Genomic DNA, 20,078 nt, shown 5'->3' on the forward strand with positions numbered 1-20,078 from the left:
GAATAGGAAAAAAAATCGGTGTAGCAAACATAAACAACACAAAAGCCAAGACTGACATCATATACAATGTTCTATATTGATAGCTCCCCCTACTCTGCAAAAGGAGTAGATGCATTTTCATCTTTTTTGGAGCCAGTAAGTTTTCATTTTAGTATTTTGATGTTCTCAAATACTTGTAGTTCTTGGATTTCTGGCTCAATTTGTTTCACTGTATATCAGTTTATATACATATTCCTATGTTTTTCTGTAATCATCATTTTCATCCTTCATTATAAGTCAAAAAGCCAACAAGTATTTATGTGTTTGTTCTGTGCTAAGTAAAAACAGTATCTGCCTTCAAAGAGCTTACATTCTAATAGATACATGCGTATATCTACTGGGAAAGATAATATACATTTAAGTAAGAACACAGACAATTCATAGAGTTAATACAAGACAAGTCTAGAAGAGAAGTCACTCATTATCAGTTAAGAGAGGAATGGTGTCCTCCCAAAAAAAAGTCTTGAAGGAAGACTTGTCTTGAAGGAAGCCAGGAAATTTTAAGCGGTGAGAAGAGAATTTTAGGCATGGAAGATAGCCTATTCAAAAGCACGGTGACTGGAGATAGAACATGGTGTGCAAGGAACAAATAAGATTATAGCTAGAGGGCTGAAAGGTACTTCAAGAGATTACTACTCCCTCATTTTACAGAGGAGGTTAACTGAGGGAGTCCAACTTAGCTGAACTACAGAGTATACTGGAGAAGTAATATGTAAGAAAACAGGAAATGCAGGAAGAAGCCAAATTGTGAAACATTTTAAATACCAGAGGGTTTTATATTTAATCTCAGAGGAAATGGGGAGCCAACAAAGTTTCCTTAGTTAAGGAGTGGCTAGAGTAGAACTTTGCTTTGGGAAATGTCTTTGAGAACTTATGTGGAGTACAATTAAAATATTATGGCAATAATGAAGGGAAGAAATGATGAGGATCTGAACTACAGTGATGACTATAGTAATATAATAATAGGACTATATAGCAAAGATGACGGGAAGGTAGAAATGACAAGATTTGGCAAGTGGCAATTTATAAGTCAGAAGTCAAGAATGACATAGAAGCTGCAAATCTGGATGACTGGAAGGATGGTGATGTCCTAGGCAAGGCAATAACAAGAAAGATCTAAAGAGAAGGTTAACTTGGGAAAGATGAATTTTGTTTGTTAAATTTAAGATTCTTATGAAACATCCTATTTGAAATGTCTCCTAGTCAGCTGGTGATGCAGAAATAATAGTTCACAATATTTATGTGTCACAATATGCTTAGCCATATCAGATAAAATGGAGCATCTACTCTGTATCCAGTTCTTTACAGTTATACAGAGATGCTATAACTGTTTTAGTGTACTTACTGTTATCAAGGATTTTGTTTTGAGATATACGTCAAATAGTTATTAAATCTCTGCTTCAAAAGCTATGGGTTTTTGTAATTTTCTTAGCATAACTCCAAATTGCTTTCCAAAATGGCTAGATTTTTTTAAAAAGCTCTAACAAAAAAATTTGTGTGCCTGTTTTTCTACAATTCCTCCAAATATTAATTATTTCCATCTTTTGTCAAATTTGCCAGTTTGCCGAGTATGAGTTGATACCTCAGAGTTGTACTGATTTGCATGTCCAATGTGTGATTTGAAAAAAAACAAACTCCCTCATTTTACAGATTTATAGCTGCTAGTAAAATCCAATTTTTTGGAAAAATACTCCTTTATAGACTTTGACTATCTCTGTGAACAGCTTTTGGTTATATATTTTTACTATTTATCTACATTATCTTAAATATCAGAATCTTAGCATCTAGCATTTATATAAAGATTTGCAAAGTTTTACATATTATTTCATTTGATGCTTATCAGAGAGATATGATAAAAGATTTCCCCCCCAGACAATTGCTTCCTTTTTTATTGCATCGATTTTGTTTGTGCAAAAGCCTTTTCATTTCACATGACTGAAGTTACCTATTTTATCTCTTGTCATGATGATGACTATCTCTTATCTAGTTAAAGATTTGTCTCTGAGTTGTAAAACTTATTATGATTTGGTTCTCTTCTAATTTTCAAAGGTATGACTTAATATTCAGGGTACATATCCATTTGGAATTTACTGTAGTACATGCTGCAAGATGTTGGTCTAAGCCAAGAGTATTTAACTTTTACTGTGTGACATGGACTCCTTTAGAAGTCTGGTGAAGTTTACAGATTTATTCTAAGACTAATGTTCTGTAGAGGTTATTGAAAATAAAGATGCAAATTGTTTTCCCATCTAAGTTCACAAACTCCTTGAAATCTATCAGACTTCATATTAAGAACCCCTGGCTTAAGCTTATTTGTTTTCCAAATGATTTCCAGTTTTTCCAGTTAACTCCTGTCAAATAAGTTCTTTTGTAAGACAAATACAATACTAATACCTAAAGCAGAAAACAATAAAGCTGTAATACACACACACACACACACACACATCATTATTAGTGAAAATAAATTTTAAAACTTAAAACAAAAAATACAGTGCATATAAATTAGATTTATGCCAGGAATTCAACTATTGTTCAACATTATTAGGAAAGTTAATAATTAATCATTTTAAAAATAAAAACATTCAAAACCATATAGTTGTAATAGATACAGGAAAAGCTTTCACCAAAGCACAATACTCAATTATATTAAAAACCTTGCAAAAATAGGCACAGGACTTTAAATATCTCATCTAAAACAACAACAACAACAACAACAAAAAACAACTACAATATGCAATGTTAAATCAAGTTTTCCTAATGAGAGTAATAACAAGGATGCCTCCTTTCCTCAAAGCTACTTAGCACAATGCTAGAATACTAGCAATAGCAATAAGACAAGAAGGAAAATTAAAGGCAAAAAGGAAAGAAATATCTCCCTATTGCTGATACCATGAGGGATTAACTTAGAAAATCCTAAAGAATGAGAAAATAACTAAAATGAAATCTTCAGTAAAGTTAACAGGAAAAAGAAAAAATCAATTTCATTCCTGTATATCAATAACAAAATCTAAGAATAAGCAATAAAAAAGGAAAGCCCCATTCAAAATAATCTTGTAACTATATGCCAAAAATATCTGAGTATCAAACATAACAAGACATACTCAAAATTCTCTAAAGAAATAAATTAATTGGAGGAAAATACAGGACTCATATCTGGGCTGCACCAATACAATAAAAATGAAGACATTATCTAAACTTAGAAATTTAATGCAATTTTATGTTATTGAGAGTTATGCAATTAACATAAAATTCAGTTGGAGGAATAGATCTAAACTATCAAGGGAAATGATAGGAATAAAGTAGAAATAATGAATAAACTTTACAGTAGTCAAATATAAAGGAGTAATGACTAAAAGTATTTAGTAATGGTTAAAAAATTAGGTAGTGATGGAATGTGATATAGGAGCTAGAAAGCCAGGAAGGCTAAGCCAAGTCATTTATCCTTTTAATGTTCTAGATAATTAGAGACTGACTATAAATTGCAGAGAAGGTGCTGACCTCTATTGGTAAAGGGAATTTCACATGAGAATTCTATACCAATGAAAACATTTAGGTCTAGTCTAATGGAAAAGTATCAAACAGAATGGATAATGAGAAATCAGAAACAACTGAATTCAATAACCCTGTGTTTAATAAATTGGAAAGCAAAGTATTTTTAAGTGAATTACATTTTGCAGCAATAGTGTCAAATTCAAATTCAGAGATCTATATAGCAATTTAGAAAACCACAAATTAACTTTCTATTGTACTTTATTTTTATTTTGTTAAACATTTTGCAATTACATTTTAAATTTGTTTCGTTCTGTACTCCTGAACTGCAGATGCTAATGGTAGAAACCTGCAAGTTTGACACCTATTTTACAGTGTTAAAAGTCAAGTGCTGGTCAAAATCATTTGCATTGGGTTCTTTTTATTCACCATCACATTACCTGAACAACACAACCTTTGATTATAGCTTATGCTTTTTGGATTTACTTTGAGAACAGGAACTGTTTATTGGCTTTATATTCCCAGCATTTAGTACAGTGTGTGGCACATAGCAGGTGCTTAATTCACCCTTGTTTGTTGACTTAGCTATAACTTTAATCTGTATAACATATCCATCTTAAAAGTTAACTGCTAATGATTATTAATCAGTAAAATAGGAGAAAGATTATAAAAATGAGAGAATTGAAAAACTCTTGGCAATAATTAAGTTCAAAAGTTTTTTTCCGTATAATTCCAAATGCAGTATTTTAAATTCATAAAAAGCATAAGCACTGTTGTTAAATGATAAAAATAATTTTCCTAAAAATCCTACAAAACTAAGATTAAAATGAAATTATAAATTAAGATGAAGAATTTTAAAACCTTAATTACTTTCACTACCTAAGAAGACTGGATAATTATTAATTATAGATTATTCACAATCTCTAAAACAGGAAAAACTACAAGGGCAATAGTTAATAATTTTTTTTTATTCAATTCTCCTAAATTGTAAAACACCCTAACTTGAATGAGAAAAGCAAATAATACTGCAGATATCTATATGTTCAGAATCTAATCAGTTGAAAGATAGTCTTCATCTTTAAATTTTAGTTAGTAAGTCAAAGTTCATGCAATGTCCCAGAATTAAAATATTTCAAAATTTAACGGATAATTTAGTTGTTTGGCTAAAATGACATTTAAAACAAATGGCACACATTTCACTGCATCTCAGAGCATCCTGAATGGTTTGAACATAAGCCAACCTTTATATAAGTAAGATGTACAAACTGTTCCTTTGTCGTTTTCTTTAAAAAGAAAAATACAGTTACAATATTATAAACTATAAATCAAAGTACATGTCAGTAATCTTAGAGAAACTCCAAAGTTATCAGACTGTGATAGTAGAGCCTATGAAAGTACTTCCTTTTAAGCCATCAAAATGTATTTATTACAAGTTAAATTTTTTCCACCTAAAACAGCTACCTGATTCCAAAGTCCATCTTACTGCCAAGGTAGAGTACAATACCTCATAAGAAAGTATACCAGAGGGGGTTAATAAAAATAAGGAGAATGTAAAAAACAGAACTCAGAGAATCAAAAGAGGATTAGAAAATAACTATACTTCAAATAAATTGAAATTACTGACATTTTTGCTTCCTCAATGATATAACATCATGAAAGATGAAAAATCTCTCAAACAAGTCAATTAACCCCTCTAAGTTTCCTGAACAAGTCAGGTTTTCATCTGTAAAATGATGGGTTTGAAAGCAGATGATTTTTAACATTTCTTCCTGCTCCAAATATTATGATTCTAATATTACTTATCAAGATCCATTTATAACATCCTTATAATAACTTACATTTATAATAGCAGAAAAAAATGACATTTTGTTAACTTTAAAAGTCTCATTCATGTGACAATGGCTAAATAAATTGCATGGAATATGAACATAACAGATCATTACTATGCTTTTAGAAAGAATAGAGAGAAGCATGGGAAAATTAACAACATCAAAGCAAGACAGAAAGAACCACAAAAATATTGAAGACACCGACAAAAAAAGAACACTGCATGATACAATTATGATCAAGTTTGATCCCCCAAAGAGAAAAAACTCATGTTCCACACCCTCTTTGGGCAAAGACAAGGAAGAAGATAAGCATGATAGTTCTTATCATGAGCCAGACACTGTGTTAAATGCTTTTTACAAATATCATCTCATTTGGTCCTCAAATAATCCTTCCAGGTAGGAGTTATCATCCCGATTTTACAATAGAAGAAAACTGAGTAAGAGGTTAAGTGACTTGCCCAGAATCACATAACAAAAAAATGGTTGAAGCCAGATTTGACATTGGGTCTTAATGTCTTTAGGCCCACACCTCTACTCCTTGCATCTCTGCAGAGGCAACTATCTGTCCCCAGGTATGAAAAATTGCCTATGATGTCAGATTTTTTCAACATATTAGTTGGGTTTGCTTATTTTTGTTCTCTTTCTTTAAAAAAAAATCTTTGTAATAAAGGATGGATCTCTGGAAGGGGCAGGGCAAGAGACACAGGAGGACATCTGGGTAACCTTAAAAAAATTAATTAAAAATCTTCCCAATTATTTTCCTAATTTGTAAAATGGGATTAATAATACATGCACCATTTATCTCACAAGGATGTTGAAAGGAAAAAGATTTGTGAACCTTATTGTGTTATATAAATGCAAGTTGCTATTATTGCTCTAGAAAGTTAAAAGAAAAACCCACAGGAAATGTATTTGGTGATTTAAAAAAAAAATTTTTTTTTACTAGCTTTCTGGCATTTTTTCTGCTTAGTGTAAGTTTAAGTTAGAACACTGTTTAGAGAATAATTCCTAACCAATTTTCAAGGTTTTTAATGCAATAGAAATAGAGGCGAGGTACCTATTGTTGTTTAGTTGATTAGTCATGTCTGACTTGTGAACCATTTGGGGTTTTCTTGGCAAAGATACTGCAGTGGTTTGCCATTTCCTACTGTAGCTCTTTTTATAGTGAAGAACAGAGGCAAACAGGGCAAAGTGACTTGCCACGATTCACCTGGCTAGTCACAGTGCTAGTAAGCGTCTTAGGCCAAATTTGCACTCACAAAGAAGACTCTTCTGGATTCCAAGCACAGTGCTCTATCCATTAAAACCACCTAGCTGTCCTGATACCCATGTCTTCTTCAAAGAACACATTTTGAGGGTAAGTTTGATGAGGCTATTTAAGATGAACAAAAATAAAAATACTGTTTTAATATCAAGCTAAAAAGATAATACTTGAGTATTTTTAAAAAATTTTTATAAAGCAGATCTCTAGAAATAATCACTCAGTTTTCCTTGTCTCCATTCACATTTACCATTTTTGCTCAACTCCATCAACCCTCTTCATACTGCTGCTCTAATAGAACACCAATTAAAAATAAAACATATGACTACCAAATTCAAAAAGAACATATTTCATACAAATGTCATAAAAAAGGACTCCTTTTATACCCATTACTATTATCCTTTTAGCTCTAGACATAGGTATTTGCTGAGTTGACTAGTATTAACAGCTTTACAGATGGTCTGTTGCTCACTGGCATGTCTAATTTACTTTATTCTTTATAGTATCAGTATAGTCACTTCAGGAGGGAAGACTGGTGAAATATTTTGCAAAGATTTAATTTTTTTTTTGTAATTACTTGCAAGATAATAATGTCAGTTCCTGAGATAGTGATTCCAAACAACAAGACTTAGAAGCAGTGTTACAGCTACTAAGTGATCTTGAACAAGTCTTTTATCTTCTATGAAGCCCAGTTTTCTCATTAGTAAAAGTGTGACAATAATACTGAAGTGGAAAGACTTGGAATAGAAGACCTAGGTTCTAATTACTACACCACTCTTTACTGCCCTAGGGGATCTTAGGCAAGTCGCTTCCTCTACCTTGTCTAGATCAGAAGATTTCTCAAAATGCCTTATAAATGCCATGACACCTTTACATAAAAAAGTCTATTATTCCATCCAAAGTCTAAAGTCTTCAACATAAATCTGATTGACTTAAAATTAGAATAAGAGTGACAACATTTCACCTCTGATGCATAAATGATTAATCTTATCCTTTAGAATAATTAAGAAGGAAAAAATTCTGCCCTGCCTTCTGGAAGACTGGAAAACATATGTTTTTCAACAGATTAAGTCCTAAAATCTGAGGGACAAATATAATACAAAATTAATTCATGATCCCCTCTATGTGATCTCTTGATAAGAAATTTATTCTTGCTACTATAAAAAAAAAAAAAGTTTAGTTGGCAGTGTTTCTTCACATGAATTCTTTAAGAAAATCCATTTTCAACACTGGCCCCACTAAAAAAAAATTTACAGACTAAAGACTATACTGATCAAAAGATGTTTCCAAAAACTAAAAATCAAGGAGCATTAAAAAAACACAATTGTACTATATCACATCTTTGAACATTCTAAAGTTACCCCTGTAAGGATACTTTAAAGTTCACATATTATAAACAATCTTCCTCAGTTTTAACAATTTTCCTGTTTTATACTTTTCAAAAGCTTTGTAAATTTATATAAAAAATACTAATGATATGAGCTACCAGTTTCTGAACCCTAAACATTTCTCTGGGTCGGCAGTCTGATAAAAAAAAAAAAAATTAAGTGTCCTTCAAATGATAAAGAGAAAAGAATTACATAATTACAGTCTAGCACAGTGTTTTACAGTGTGGTAAAAGGAATAATCCTTGATTTTGAAGTTTACACCATAAAGATAATTACTATTTACAGCATCCATCTCTCTGCAAAATTCAATATAAAGTTTTGGGCCCCATTTAAACTCCAAGAAGATATTTTTGGAAGGTAGTTCCCTTTACAAGATAGTTCTGCTTCATGAACTTTAAGGGTAATAGTAAGGCTCTGGTATAATATTATGTCTTATTGTTCCCACTCTAAAAAAGGATTTTTCTTTCAATAAAGGCATACTTATCTAGCAATGGTACCTCAAAGCATCAGTCACCTTACACTCTATTCTCACCCCTAAAGCTTACAATCAGAGAAATCCAAGATGTCTTATGTATAAATATGTATTAAGATAGTACCATCTTAAAATAGTGAGATGGTTAAGAATCCTATGATTCTATGACTCAAAGGTTTACTGAATTTAATTAATATAATTACTAATCACTGAAACAGGATCTTGTTAAAACAACCAGATCAAGCTATAACACCACTTTAGGCATAAACAATTAAAAGATAGGATGTTTAGATGGGAAGCTACTATAAAATGTCTTAATTCATTATTATAAAATAGAATCATCCTTATCAAGTATAAGGCGCTATTGCCAAGGACAAAACATTTCATGGATCTCCATACATATTCACTATTTATATACTTTTTCTCAGTGACAAAAACTATGATGATTTCAATTAATTTGTTTTTAAACATAATTACATACAGATTTGCAAATGAATATATATAAGTATAATAAATATATATATATATATATTTACAGTCCTACTATTTAGTCTAGAGATGATGTGTTTATTTTATGGATTTTCATACCTTTGTAATAAGTCTAGGGACCCAATGATTAAGAAACATTCAAAAAAGAAAAAAAATTCTAAAGTAATAACTTGCCATGTTGGTTCTTATAGATCCAAATAACTAGCAACACCATCAATATCTTACTTTAAAGCAGATGGAAACAAATCCTGAGGCAAGATATAAAGATGCTATCCTATCTAATGGCTAGAGATTACCTTTGCTGCTAAATATTTGCCAAATATTACAAGTTTATTCTTGCTACAGCAAAATATATATACATATATATATATATATATACATATTTCAATTGAAAAATTCTCTTAAATCACCCAACTTAAATACAGTACTTCATTTTGATTTTAATTTCTCGAGAGGATGTATTTTCTGTACTTCTTTTCTATAACCTATTGAAATCTGTTTGAGATGCAACTGACTCACTATGGCATTATCTGTTCATTCTCATAAGTTTCCCCTGGGTATGTATTAAAATATATTATTCATCCTAACTTTTTAGTATGACTTACTTTTGGGGGAAAAAAGGGGCAACAATGTGAAAATTCCATCACTTTGGATTGCAACTAGTAATTAATATTGGGAATTTTACTCTTTCCTCAGGTTTGAATTCCCATATTGGCAGTATGATCAACATTTTAAAAATCTAGTGTTTTGACAAGAAAAAAACAACTTCATAAAGGATATTCTGCATCCCCTATTATCTTGTCTGCATTCTGAAACAAGAAAATAAATGAGACAATTCAAGCTTTATTTTGTGTGTGTGTGTGTGTGTGTGTGTAACACACGACTTTCCTATAACACCTGGTATTTTTATTTAAAAAATAATTTTTTTTAATGCAAACAACTACAGATAATCTCGAAGATGACACACAAAGGCTGAAGCGGCATCACCAGTGCCCTCTACCAGGAAGTAATCAGAGCAGCTTCAATGGTGCAAACTACAGACAATAAGGAGGTATTACCGTGTACCCAAATGGTCCCAATTCCTAAGCTACACGATTTTTAAAAGCCTAAAAACAAACACTCTGGCATCACTCTAACACCTGTGCTAAAGCATTCAGGAACACAGCGTTCCTTCTTGGGTTATCCGAAAGGTATATAAAGATCCGCTGCCTCGGAAAGAGAGAATACAGATGACCTTACCGTCCTCCAAGAAAAGAAAAGAAAAGAAAAGAAAAAAGCAGTTATGTTTTCTCTTTCAAAAGCAGCCTACTTAGCATCTAAACTTCGTGAATCGTGGCTCGGGAAAGGATCCAATCCCCCCTCACCCCGAACTTTACCACAAAGGCTCCCGGGGCTGCCCCCGGCCCTGGAGAGGGGGAGAGGGGTCACTGGCGACCCCCATCCCATGTGCCGCACCGCCAGTAACTGTTCTTCCGGCGAGAGCCAGGAGGACCGAGGCAAGGCTGGGCCGGGCGGAGAGGAGGTGGCTCTTCCTGCCCCGGGTCCGAGGAGGGGATGACCACAACGGGAAGCTGCGCACGTGGGGTCCGCCAGCGGGGTGCGGGGAGAAAGAGGGGCGGGAGGAGCCTGACGGACTTGCGGGGGGGGGGGGGGCCAGGAAGGGCTTTGTGCAAACTCTGCGAACGAGGGACCGGGCTGGGGGGCGTCCGGATACAAAGGGAAGGGGGGAGGTCTTGGATGGACACCCGCGCGCGCGCGTACACGTCCCGGCAGGCGGCTCCCCCGCGCGAGGGAGCGCCCCAAAGGCGAGTCCCGACGCCTTCTCCCCCGGGCCGGGCCGGAACAAAGGAGGCTCGGCCTCGGCCTGGGCCTGGCCGGGCTCCCCGCACCCACGCACCCACTTCCCCCTGCCCCCCGCGCGGGCCAGGCCCGGCCGAGCCGCGGCCTCGGGTGAAGGGAGAGGGAACGGCCCGGGGCCGGCGGGGCGGCACTCACCGCTGCAGCACCAGGACGACGGGGAGCCGTTGGGGAACTTGGCCGAGTCCGGGACGATGCAGACGCTGGAGCTGAGGTGAGGGCACTCCATGGCCGGGGGAGGGGGTTAGGGGGAGGAAACGGAGGCTCCGGGAGCTGGAGGGCTGGGGACGGGGGTGGGGGTGGGGGCAGCGGCGGCAGTTCGGTCTCCGTTCCCTCTCCGCCCGGCGCTCTGGAGGCGGTGGCGGTTGCGTCCCACAGCCCTCCGCGTCAAAGACAACTGCGCGATCCGGACGCCGGGTTTTCCCACGCGCGCCGCTCGTCTTTCCGACAGCCCGTTCCGGGGGACGGGAAGTTCCGAGCTCCGGGTTCTGTGAGCCGCTCCCACGGGGGCGGGGGCGGACGGCGGGGCCAGCGAGGAGGCCTCCACCCACTGGGCCCCGCCCTCCTCCGCCCTGCCCAGCCCCGCCCCCGCCCTGGCGTGAGCCCCCAGCGCACGCCGGAGCGCAGGAGGGAGGGGCTTGAGAGAGGGCTGCAAAAAGTTATCCTCGGAAGTGTCCGCTTTTCCCAGCTCGGGTCACCGGCACCAAAAGTGTCTCTGCGCACAATGCGACCCCTCAATTCGTTGGCTCCTCCCTCCCACCCAGAAAGCGGGAAGCCCCGGCTTTGCAGGGATTCCTCCATCAGGGGAATGAAGCGCCCCCAGCCATCGCATGTCCGACCTTCCGTTTGATCCTCCAGCCCCTTGGCGACTTGACCCCTTCCTCCCTTTGCAGGCGCCTCCTGTTCCATCTCGCCCTCTGGGGGCCAGTGGCACGGCCGCATTTGCTCTTCTTTGAACAAGACCCACCTGGGCATTTTCCCGGGCCCTTTCCTCGCTGCCCTGGGCTCGTTTTAAGTCCAGCCTAAAATCCTTCCTTCTGCAGAGAGCTCTCCGGATCCCGCTAAGTTCTGGCCCCTTGCCCTTTGTTCTCAAATTCTCCCAGGGTGTACCTTTCCGGTGCCCATGTGGTTTCTTGTTGTTTTCAGCCTTTTACCGGTGAGCTCCAGAAAGTGGGGACTGCCGTTGCCCTTCTTTGCATCTTTCACAGTGCCTAGCGTAATAAATATTGTTACATACAAATAAATATGCTAGTCCCTAGCACTAAATAAAAATGTAGCGGCTGGATGAAGAGCAGCTTCTGAAAAGAACTTAGAAACTACCTTCTGTGTTTTACAAATGTAAAACCACAGCCATATTCAGAAATACTACTTTTTGGGCATCACAGCATAAAAGTGGGTAACGATTGAAAATGTAATGAGACGCACATCGTGATTGTTCATTATAACTTATCACATATCCTTGAGTCTGGCAATACAAAACACCCTTCTGCAAATAGGACCTCGAACATTAGTCCTGAAAAGGCACACTCTGGGTGTCCCCTGGCACGCTTCATTTAGGAACGTTCAGGACTCCGCCACTGGAGGAGAGAGACCGGGCATCTTACCCACCGATTGGCGCAACTGGACCAGATTTGCCATCTGGTTTAGTCATGAAGTTGGTTTGTCCATCCCAGAATCTATTACTCAATGACCTCCTTGGATACAAATAAAAAATACTTTTAAATGACTCTCTCTAGATTCTCTTTAAATGTTAACAGTTACTGAAATCTGTGGTAGGCTCTGGTAACAGAGACATAAAAGAAAATGCCTGGCCTTGAATGTCTTAAACTTTAGCAAGGGCTAAGCTAACAAAATGGGCAGAAAAGATTAAATACTTTAGAATCTTCAACAACTCACTCTAGTCTTGTTTCTTCCTTTATGGGTCCTTTAGATACAAACACTATGTGAGTTTATGATATAGGTTGACAGGGTAAATTTCACAGAAGTGGCATGACTGGGGCCATGAGGGATGGTGGTAGAATGTGGACAGGTGGAAAAGAAGGAGTAGTATATAGGGAAGGAAAGGACAGTTAAGAGGAGTATGAATGAGGGTAATTCAGTGACTGTAGCTTCTGTTACAATAGTAATAATGGAGATGCTTTTACAGGGATCTGTGGTTTACAAAATGCTTTCCTCACAGAATTTTCATAGGCAGCTATGAATACTCATAAATTCTGAGTGAAAAAACTGAGACTCAGAGAAATGGCTTGGTTATGGTAAAATAGTCAGTTAAAAAGCATTTATTAATCATTTACTATGTGCCAAGCACTGTGATACATGGAAATAGCATTGAGGCTCAAATTTGGTGGTAATTGGGAATGTATAAGGAGAGAATGTATTTCAGGCATGAAGACTGTGTAGTTAAAGAAAGACAACTTTCTATGAAGAACAAGAAGGTAATAGAATGCACTAAAAAGAGTGATAAGTAATTAGTTTGAAAAAGTACGCTGGAGAAAAGTTAGGAAAGGCTTTAAAAGCCCAATAAAAGTTTGCATTTAAGTGCTAAGACTACGTGGAAACCTCCAATGGAACTTGGTGGACAGGGGAGTGACAAGATTAGAACTGAGCTTTAAGAATATCCACATGGACTGCTGTGTAAAGGACAAATTGAAAAGAGAAACTTGAGGCATGGAAACCAGTTAAAAATGGTGAAATTCAAAGCTGCATATGCTGATTCCAAGTCCAGGATATTTTCTACACAGTTGCAGTTTTTAAATTCTAGGCCAAGAAGTCAAATTTGGCAAGGATACTATTGTATATACAACAAGACTGGATCTTCTGGAAGTAGCTGTCAAAATAGGAACTAATCCTATGAAGGCTTCTTGGGCAGTTTCAGAAAAATAGCTACTTTGGGTAAGTAATATATTTAAAAATATATTATTATCATTTTTGACTGAAAGATATGGCTCATTGTGAAAATAAGATTAACACGTGGAGTTAGAGGAGGGAGGGAGCAGAATGGGTGAAGAGGGAGAGGGTGGGGGACAGGGTTGGTTGATTTACTGACTGATGTTGCAATCCTCTTGGGTAAAAGGAGAAGAGGAAGAAAGGACAGGAAATGATTAACTAGAAGGGGGCTGTATAGTAGTTAGTTGGGAATATCCTTGGGGTTGCTGTTCCTGACTACTATTGACTTCTAAGTTGTGACTTCACTCTATCCCCACTTCAGTACATGTTTTATGCCCCCTTATTTCACTCCCATTCTTGATGAACACAATGTGTGGTGTTTCTTCCTTCTTGTGTTTTTATGATAGCTGCTTGCCCCCCTCTTTTTTCTCCCTTCCCCCAAGTTACTTAGGTTCTCAAAATTAGCAAAATCTGCTCAATAACTTGCCAGATTATTATCAGCCTGATAGAGGAAGTCATACTTCTGTGGTAATAATAACAGAAAGTGAATGACCCAGTACATAGGGGAGAAGGAAGAGGGGAAGAAAGTAATACAATATTAAGCCTTTGCTGTCAATGTAGTATTCCCAAACTGAGCTCCCTCATAGAGTGATTTCATGTACTCTGAATTCCTATTGTATATTACACAAACACAGAGAGAGAGAGAGAGAGAGAGAGAGAGAGAAAGAGAGAGAGAGAGAGAGTGAGAGAGATTCACAGAATTTCGAGTTGAAAGAGACTTCAGAGGACACAAAGTCTAACCTATACTTGAATTTTACAATGTACTCCAACAAGGGCTCATCTAGTCTTTGCATGAAGATTTCCAAAGAGTAGGAACCCACTACTTACAGAATTAGCCCATTCCATTCTTGGATTTCACCTCTTTATATCTTCTACTAATTACTCATTTTGCCTTCTAGGACCAAGCTGAACAAGCCTAATTCTTTCATACAAGAGTCTTTTAGATATTTACATAGCTATAATTTCCCTTCTTCCACCTCCCCAAAAGTTTTTTCTAGGCAAATAACTCCAGTTCCTTCAAGTGGTCTTCATATGGTAAGCCTCCTTTTAGCCTCTTTTCCATCCAGGTAAACATGACCTCTTTTCCGGACCTTCTTCAGTTTATTAATATCCTTTTTCAAAGTTGGTGCCCCAGATCTAGATCTTCTCCAAAAAGATTCACTGTCCTGTAATGTTGTGGACCCAAAGTACATAGAAAGCAAGAATTCTGAAAGGATGATCTGTATACATGGAGGACAAAGCAACTTCCTGGGAGATGGCAGAAATGAGGAAGGTGAGTCAGCTGCCTCAGTTGGAGGCCACTCAAGACTCCAGGCCAGAAATGCCTGAGGCAAGCTGCTTGTAAGCAATAGAATGAGCTAAATCCCAAGGAGGACAATGGAACTCAAAAGGAATGGAGCACCCAGAGTGCACTTGGGTTATTGGAACTTCCCTTGTTGATGTTGTGAGTCTCTTGAAAGGACTGTGATCCAAACCACAGAAGAAGTGGTGGGAATAATGGGATGCTCCACATAAGAAGTATTACTTGTAATCATTCTCTTTTTTCAATTCCCTCATGCCTTGTAATAAAATTACTTTAAGTTTGGATGCCTTGGTAGCCTTTCTTACATGTAGACAATAAATTGAAAACTCCTAGGGGAGAGCTAAAATGAACAAAAATTCAAATGTTCCCACAAGTGACTGCTGGGGCAGGGCATAAAGAGTAGTAATTATTGAAAAATATCCAAGATTGACCTCAGGTCCTTGTGAATCCAGAACTGCTTTCAACAATGATTATGGGCTATAAGTTCATCTACATAGTCTCCTGCAAGTGTAGCAGTTCTATGAGAAGACAGGGAATGTGTCTTAATAGTTATTTTTAATCTTCAACATTTAGCACAATGTTTCATCCAGATTAATGTGAACTTAACTCTCTTTCCCAGTCAGGTAGAAGCCCCATCTGGCTATTATTAGGCATAACCAATTCACACACTATCTTGTTTGTATAGAGTGATTGTGAGGATAGAACTTTTTATCAACCTCCATTATCTTCCCCCAACCTCAATCCATCTTTAAATAGCTGTTGAGATATTGATTGGCATATCTTTTAGACAGGTCTAGGGTCTGGTCATTCCATCTGGCTCCTCCTTGACTGAAGAGTCAAGTCTGAGCTACCAAATTCTTCCCTAGTACTGAGAAACCTCCAAGGCTGTTTCCCTTATAAAAGATCTGCTCATGATGAAGATCTTTGCTAAGTCCTTTTTCAGAACTAAGTCTACTATGAGATGTTTTTCTCTCTCTCTCTATCGCTCTCTCTCCCTCCCTCCCCCCATAGTGCTTTCCCTTTAGTGGCATCTTTCTCCTAACTAACTCTGCTTACTGTGCTAAACTTCTCTATGGATTTCATCTACCAATTAATGGCATACTCAGGCCTCATGGCGTATTCCTTTAATGAGTTCTTCCAAACTCCTTTTCTTGATAATGATATCCCTATTCCTTTCCCAACTCTATTTCCTATTTGCCATTCCTAGTGCCCATTTTATCTCTTATTTTGTCTGTAACCTCCTCTCCTAAAAAAGCCTACCTTTTGCAAAGAGAATGGCCATTGTGAATTTGTCGCATGTTTATTTTCAAACTAGGAATTGCTACCCTGACTTTATCAATATCAGGATGCCATTTGTTGAAGATGTTGAATGAATGTTACTTTCCATACCATTTATTTGATAGTTAATCATGGGCATTGCTTTGTGACATTTCTCCAATTGAATTGTTATTTAACTTTTTTATGTTCAAAGAATTATCTATTTGGAACCAGAAGGGACTACAAGACTAAGCTAGTCCATCCTCTTCATTTTATAGATGAGGAAAATGAGATCTCAATAAGTGAAAGGATTCCTTTAAATCACATTGCCAGTAAGCAGATGAGCTAGGATTTGAATTCAGAGCCTCTGCTTATAAGTCCAGCACCCTTTCTTTTAGTATCTTGTTTTCCAAATGGGTTATAAAGTCCTGGAAGTCAGAGACCAGATTTACACATCTTGGTATCTTCATAATGCTAGAGCAGTGGCTTATAGTAATAAATACCTAGTTTGGATCTATTGTTCCTCTAACAAGCAAATGAGCAGATAGAAAAAAGACTCTCTTGCCTTTCCTCTCTTATTTGCCTCCCTCTTTCTCCTCCCTTCCCCCCCAGAAAGCTTTACAGATAAATTACACATTGTCATAACAAAGGTGTAGGGCTGTATTAGAAGAAGAATTCCATTAGAACAATGGCTAGACAATTGTGTAAAACCAGAGGCAGGCCAGGGAGGAGCACTCTGGGAAATCCTTTTTTTTTTTTCCATCCTGTAGTTCCTCCAGCAGCACTTAAACCAGTGTTCAGTTTGTTGTTCTTGAGCCAAATCCCTTTGGCCCTGAGAACTGCTAGCAAACATCGCAGTGCTCTCTGGTGGTGAGGAGTCAACCTCAAGCTAAGTCTAATGACACTATTTGGAAGAAATGATTGACTCATCATGCCTGAGGGAAGCGTCTTGGAACACATAGACTATCATTTAAAACTGTGGAGGGGGAGGAATGGAGGAATGGTTCTAAGATACAGGCCTTGGCAGGGATTGTTGGGCTTTGTCTGTTTGTTTTAGTGATTGGGTTGTACCAGTCGAGAGGAAAGGAATATGCATTTTAAACAAACAACAAAAAATGTGGGCTTTCTATCTTAAAGCATTTTAAGAATTTGAGGTAAGCCCAGAAAGTGGGTAAGGGTGGAGAGCTGGGTAATGATAAAGAAGGGAGACTTGGAATTTTCTATTTCCTCTTTTCACTACTTGGCTTGCAGGTGTGCAGCCTCAAGGCTCCATTTATCTAGGGGTTTGACCTTATTCAGGCCGAGGGGGAAACTGAGTCACAGAAGCCTAGACTCATGCAAGATTGATTAGTGCTGCAAGCCAGTTTAATCATTCATGACAAGAAATCTCTTTTCTCAGCAGAGAAGCCAATTGGGGAAAAACAACATTCAGTGTTGGCATCTAACACACTGCCTGGCACAAAGTAATCAATCAATAATCTACTTTGTGCCAGACACTGTGCTGGGTGCTGGGGGTGCAAAGACAACAAATAAAACAATCTTTATTAGAAAGAAACTTAACATTCTAGCAGGGAAAACAACAAGGAGGCATTTATTAAATGTTTATTGAAGGGAATCACAGAGCAGATTGTTAAGTATATATATTCCTGGAGTGGTCTGATAATGTCACCCTCAGGTCTCTTGGCATCTAGTCTAAGTTGTTTCTACCTTCATTTAGTACAGGAAACAGATGAAACTGAATTTATCTCAAAATTCCCCATTTTTTGGTTGTCAATATTTACATCTAAAGATTCTTAATGACTTTGGAGGTTTTGCTTTGAATTCCTAGATGCCTGAAAATCTTGACCTTGAAAGTCTAATTTATTAGAAAACCCCCTACTTAGAGCAGTCCCTCTTCTTTCCTTTGATATGATCATACTTTTTAATACAGAATCTAATTAGAGTAATCAGGTGGTGGTGATGGTTTTCACAATGCTTTTACAATGACTTCTGACTTATTATGGTTAGCATAGATTGTTTTTTGTTTTGTTTTGTTTTTTATTTAAGGTTCATAGCACTGCCACATCAGTTATTTCATTTGATTCTCAGGCTGCTAGAACAAATATTTTCCCCTTTTTTACTGACTGAAAAACAATAGCTCAGGAAATTTATGAGAGGCACTGTTATATGATAACAAAAACAGTTATCATAGGGGGCTTCCAGAGAGATGGCTTTGCTAACTTTGAAGAGGTTCTTTAGCCAGTTCATAGGCATCTATATTTAGGACTGGGAGAGTTCTTGAAGTTTATGGTGGTACAGTGAATAGAAAGCCTCATCTCTGGGAAGCCATATTGAACAATCAGAAGAATTGCTTTCAAGTCCCAGCTCTCCTCCTTCCTAGAATTATGCAAAGTATTTTGTAATATGAACATAACCCTCCTTTCTGAGTACTATGAAAGGTCTGGCTGTGAGCCAGTGCTCAGGTTCCTCTCATTGGAATTATGCCAGAGAACCTTTACAAATTCCCAGGGCTTTTACCTCTCACTGTTTTCTAAATTTCCCTCATGACTCAACTCCATGGAGTTCAGGGTATGTTGAAGAAGCAGACATTAGCTTGAGTAAGAAGTTATGGCAACATGACTAATATGGAGATAGGTTTTACATGATTGTACTTATGTAATTAATATTAAATTAAGTACTGTCATAGGGGAAGAGGAGAAGGATGGGGAGTGGGGAAGAGGAAGGGAGAATATTTAGAACTCAAAATTTTATGTAAAAATGAATTTTAAAATTGTCTTTACATGTAATTGGAAAAATAAAATACTATTTAAAAGAAGAAGAGATTATAGCAATAGCAGCCACAAAAGTGAAGAAAGGGAGTAAGTGCTTCAGAACTTCAACCTGGGGAGCCTCCTGGGCTATGTTGGTTTCTGAGCCAATTTGATTCTCCAGAGTTGTAGCACTTAACCCCTCCACATCCTTCTTCCTTTCTACCACAATAACAACTTTTACCCAAGAATTAACAAATTCTTCCTTCCTCTTCATCCCATTCTTGTCATCCCATATCCTAGGATTCAAATCCTAACTTGGAAACAACTGAGCTATGTTTCCTTGGACGAGTCCCTTAGTGCTCAGGTAACTTTCTAAGGCTACGGGTTACAGAAAGGATACTGTCCTACATTGATAGAGGGAGTTTCCTTACTTGGAAGATCCTTATACCAATGAAATCATAGGGACACATTTTGTCCTTATTCTGTACTAAATAAAAGTTAAAAGCTATAAAAAAAAACAACTCAGACCTAAAAATGGTATGATATCAGTTCTGACTGCTGATCTCTTTAACTTTCTTTATGTCCCAGTTAAAATTCCACCTTTTAGAAAAGACCATATCCAATTCCTCTTAGTTCATGTGCCTTATTTCTGTTAATTATCTTGTATTTTTCCTGTATAAAGATTTTATCATAAATATTTATTTGTATGTTGTCTCCTCTACGAGATTGTAAGCTCTTTGAGGACAAAGATCTTGTCTCTTTTTTGTATCCCTTGCATTTAGCACAGTGCTTCGTACATAATGGAAACTTACAAATGTTTATTCCCTCCCACTTAATAGTATTTTATTTTTTCCAATAACATGTAAAGCTAATTTTCAACATTCACTTTTATAAAACTTTGAGTTCCAAATTTTTTCTCCCTCTTTCCTCCTCTCCTCTTCTCCAAAATAATAAATAATCTGATATAGATTATACATGTCTAATCATACTAAACATAT

General features: G+C 37.3%; 1 protein-coding gene across 4 annotated transcripts in view; it reads right to left on the minus strand.

The window, feature by feature from the left end:
* Window positions 1–11,319, minus strand: part of USP3 (ubiquitin specific peptidase 3) — a 104,389-nt gene extending 93,070 nt beyond the window's left edge. For 2 of the 4 annotated variants that reach the window (XM_031955422.1, XM_031955423.1), the window contains exon 1: window positions 10,963–11,319. In XM_031955422.1, coding sequence (XP_031811282.1) covers window positions 10,963–11,053 — 91 coding nt within the window. In that variant the 5' untranslated portion in view covers window positions 11,054–11,319. Of the gene's footprint in view, window positions 1–10,343; window positions 10,927–10,962 lie in introns of those variants that run through there. The other 2 variants (XM_023497765.2, XM_031955424.1) reach the window with 2 other exon arrangements.
* Between the last annotated feature and the right edge of the window lie 8,759 nt (window positions 11,320–20,078).

The sequence above is a fragment of the Sarcophilus harrisii genome, chromosome 2 (genome assembly GCF_902635505.1).
Source record: "Sarcophilus harrisii chromosome 2, mSarHar1.11, whole genome shotgun sequence".
In the NCBI taxonomy this organism is placed as follows: Eukaryota; Metazoa; Chordata; class Mammalia; order Dasyuromorphia; family Dasyuridae; genus Sarcophilus; species Sarcophilus harrisii.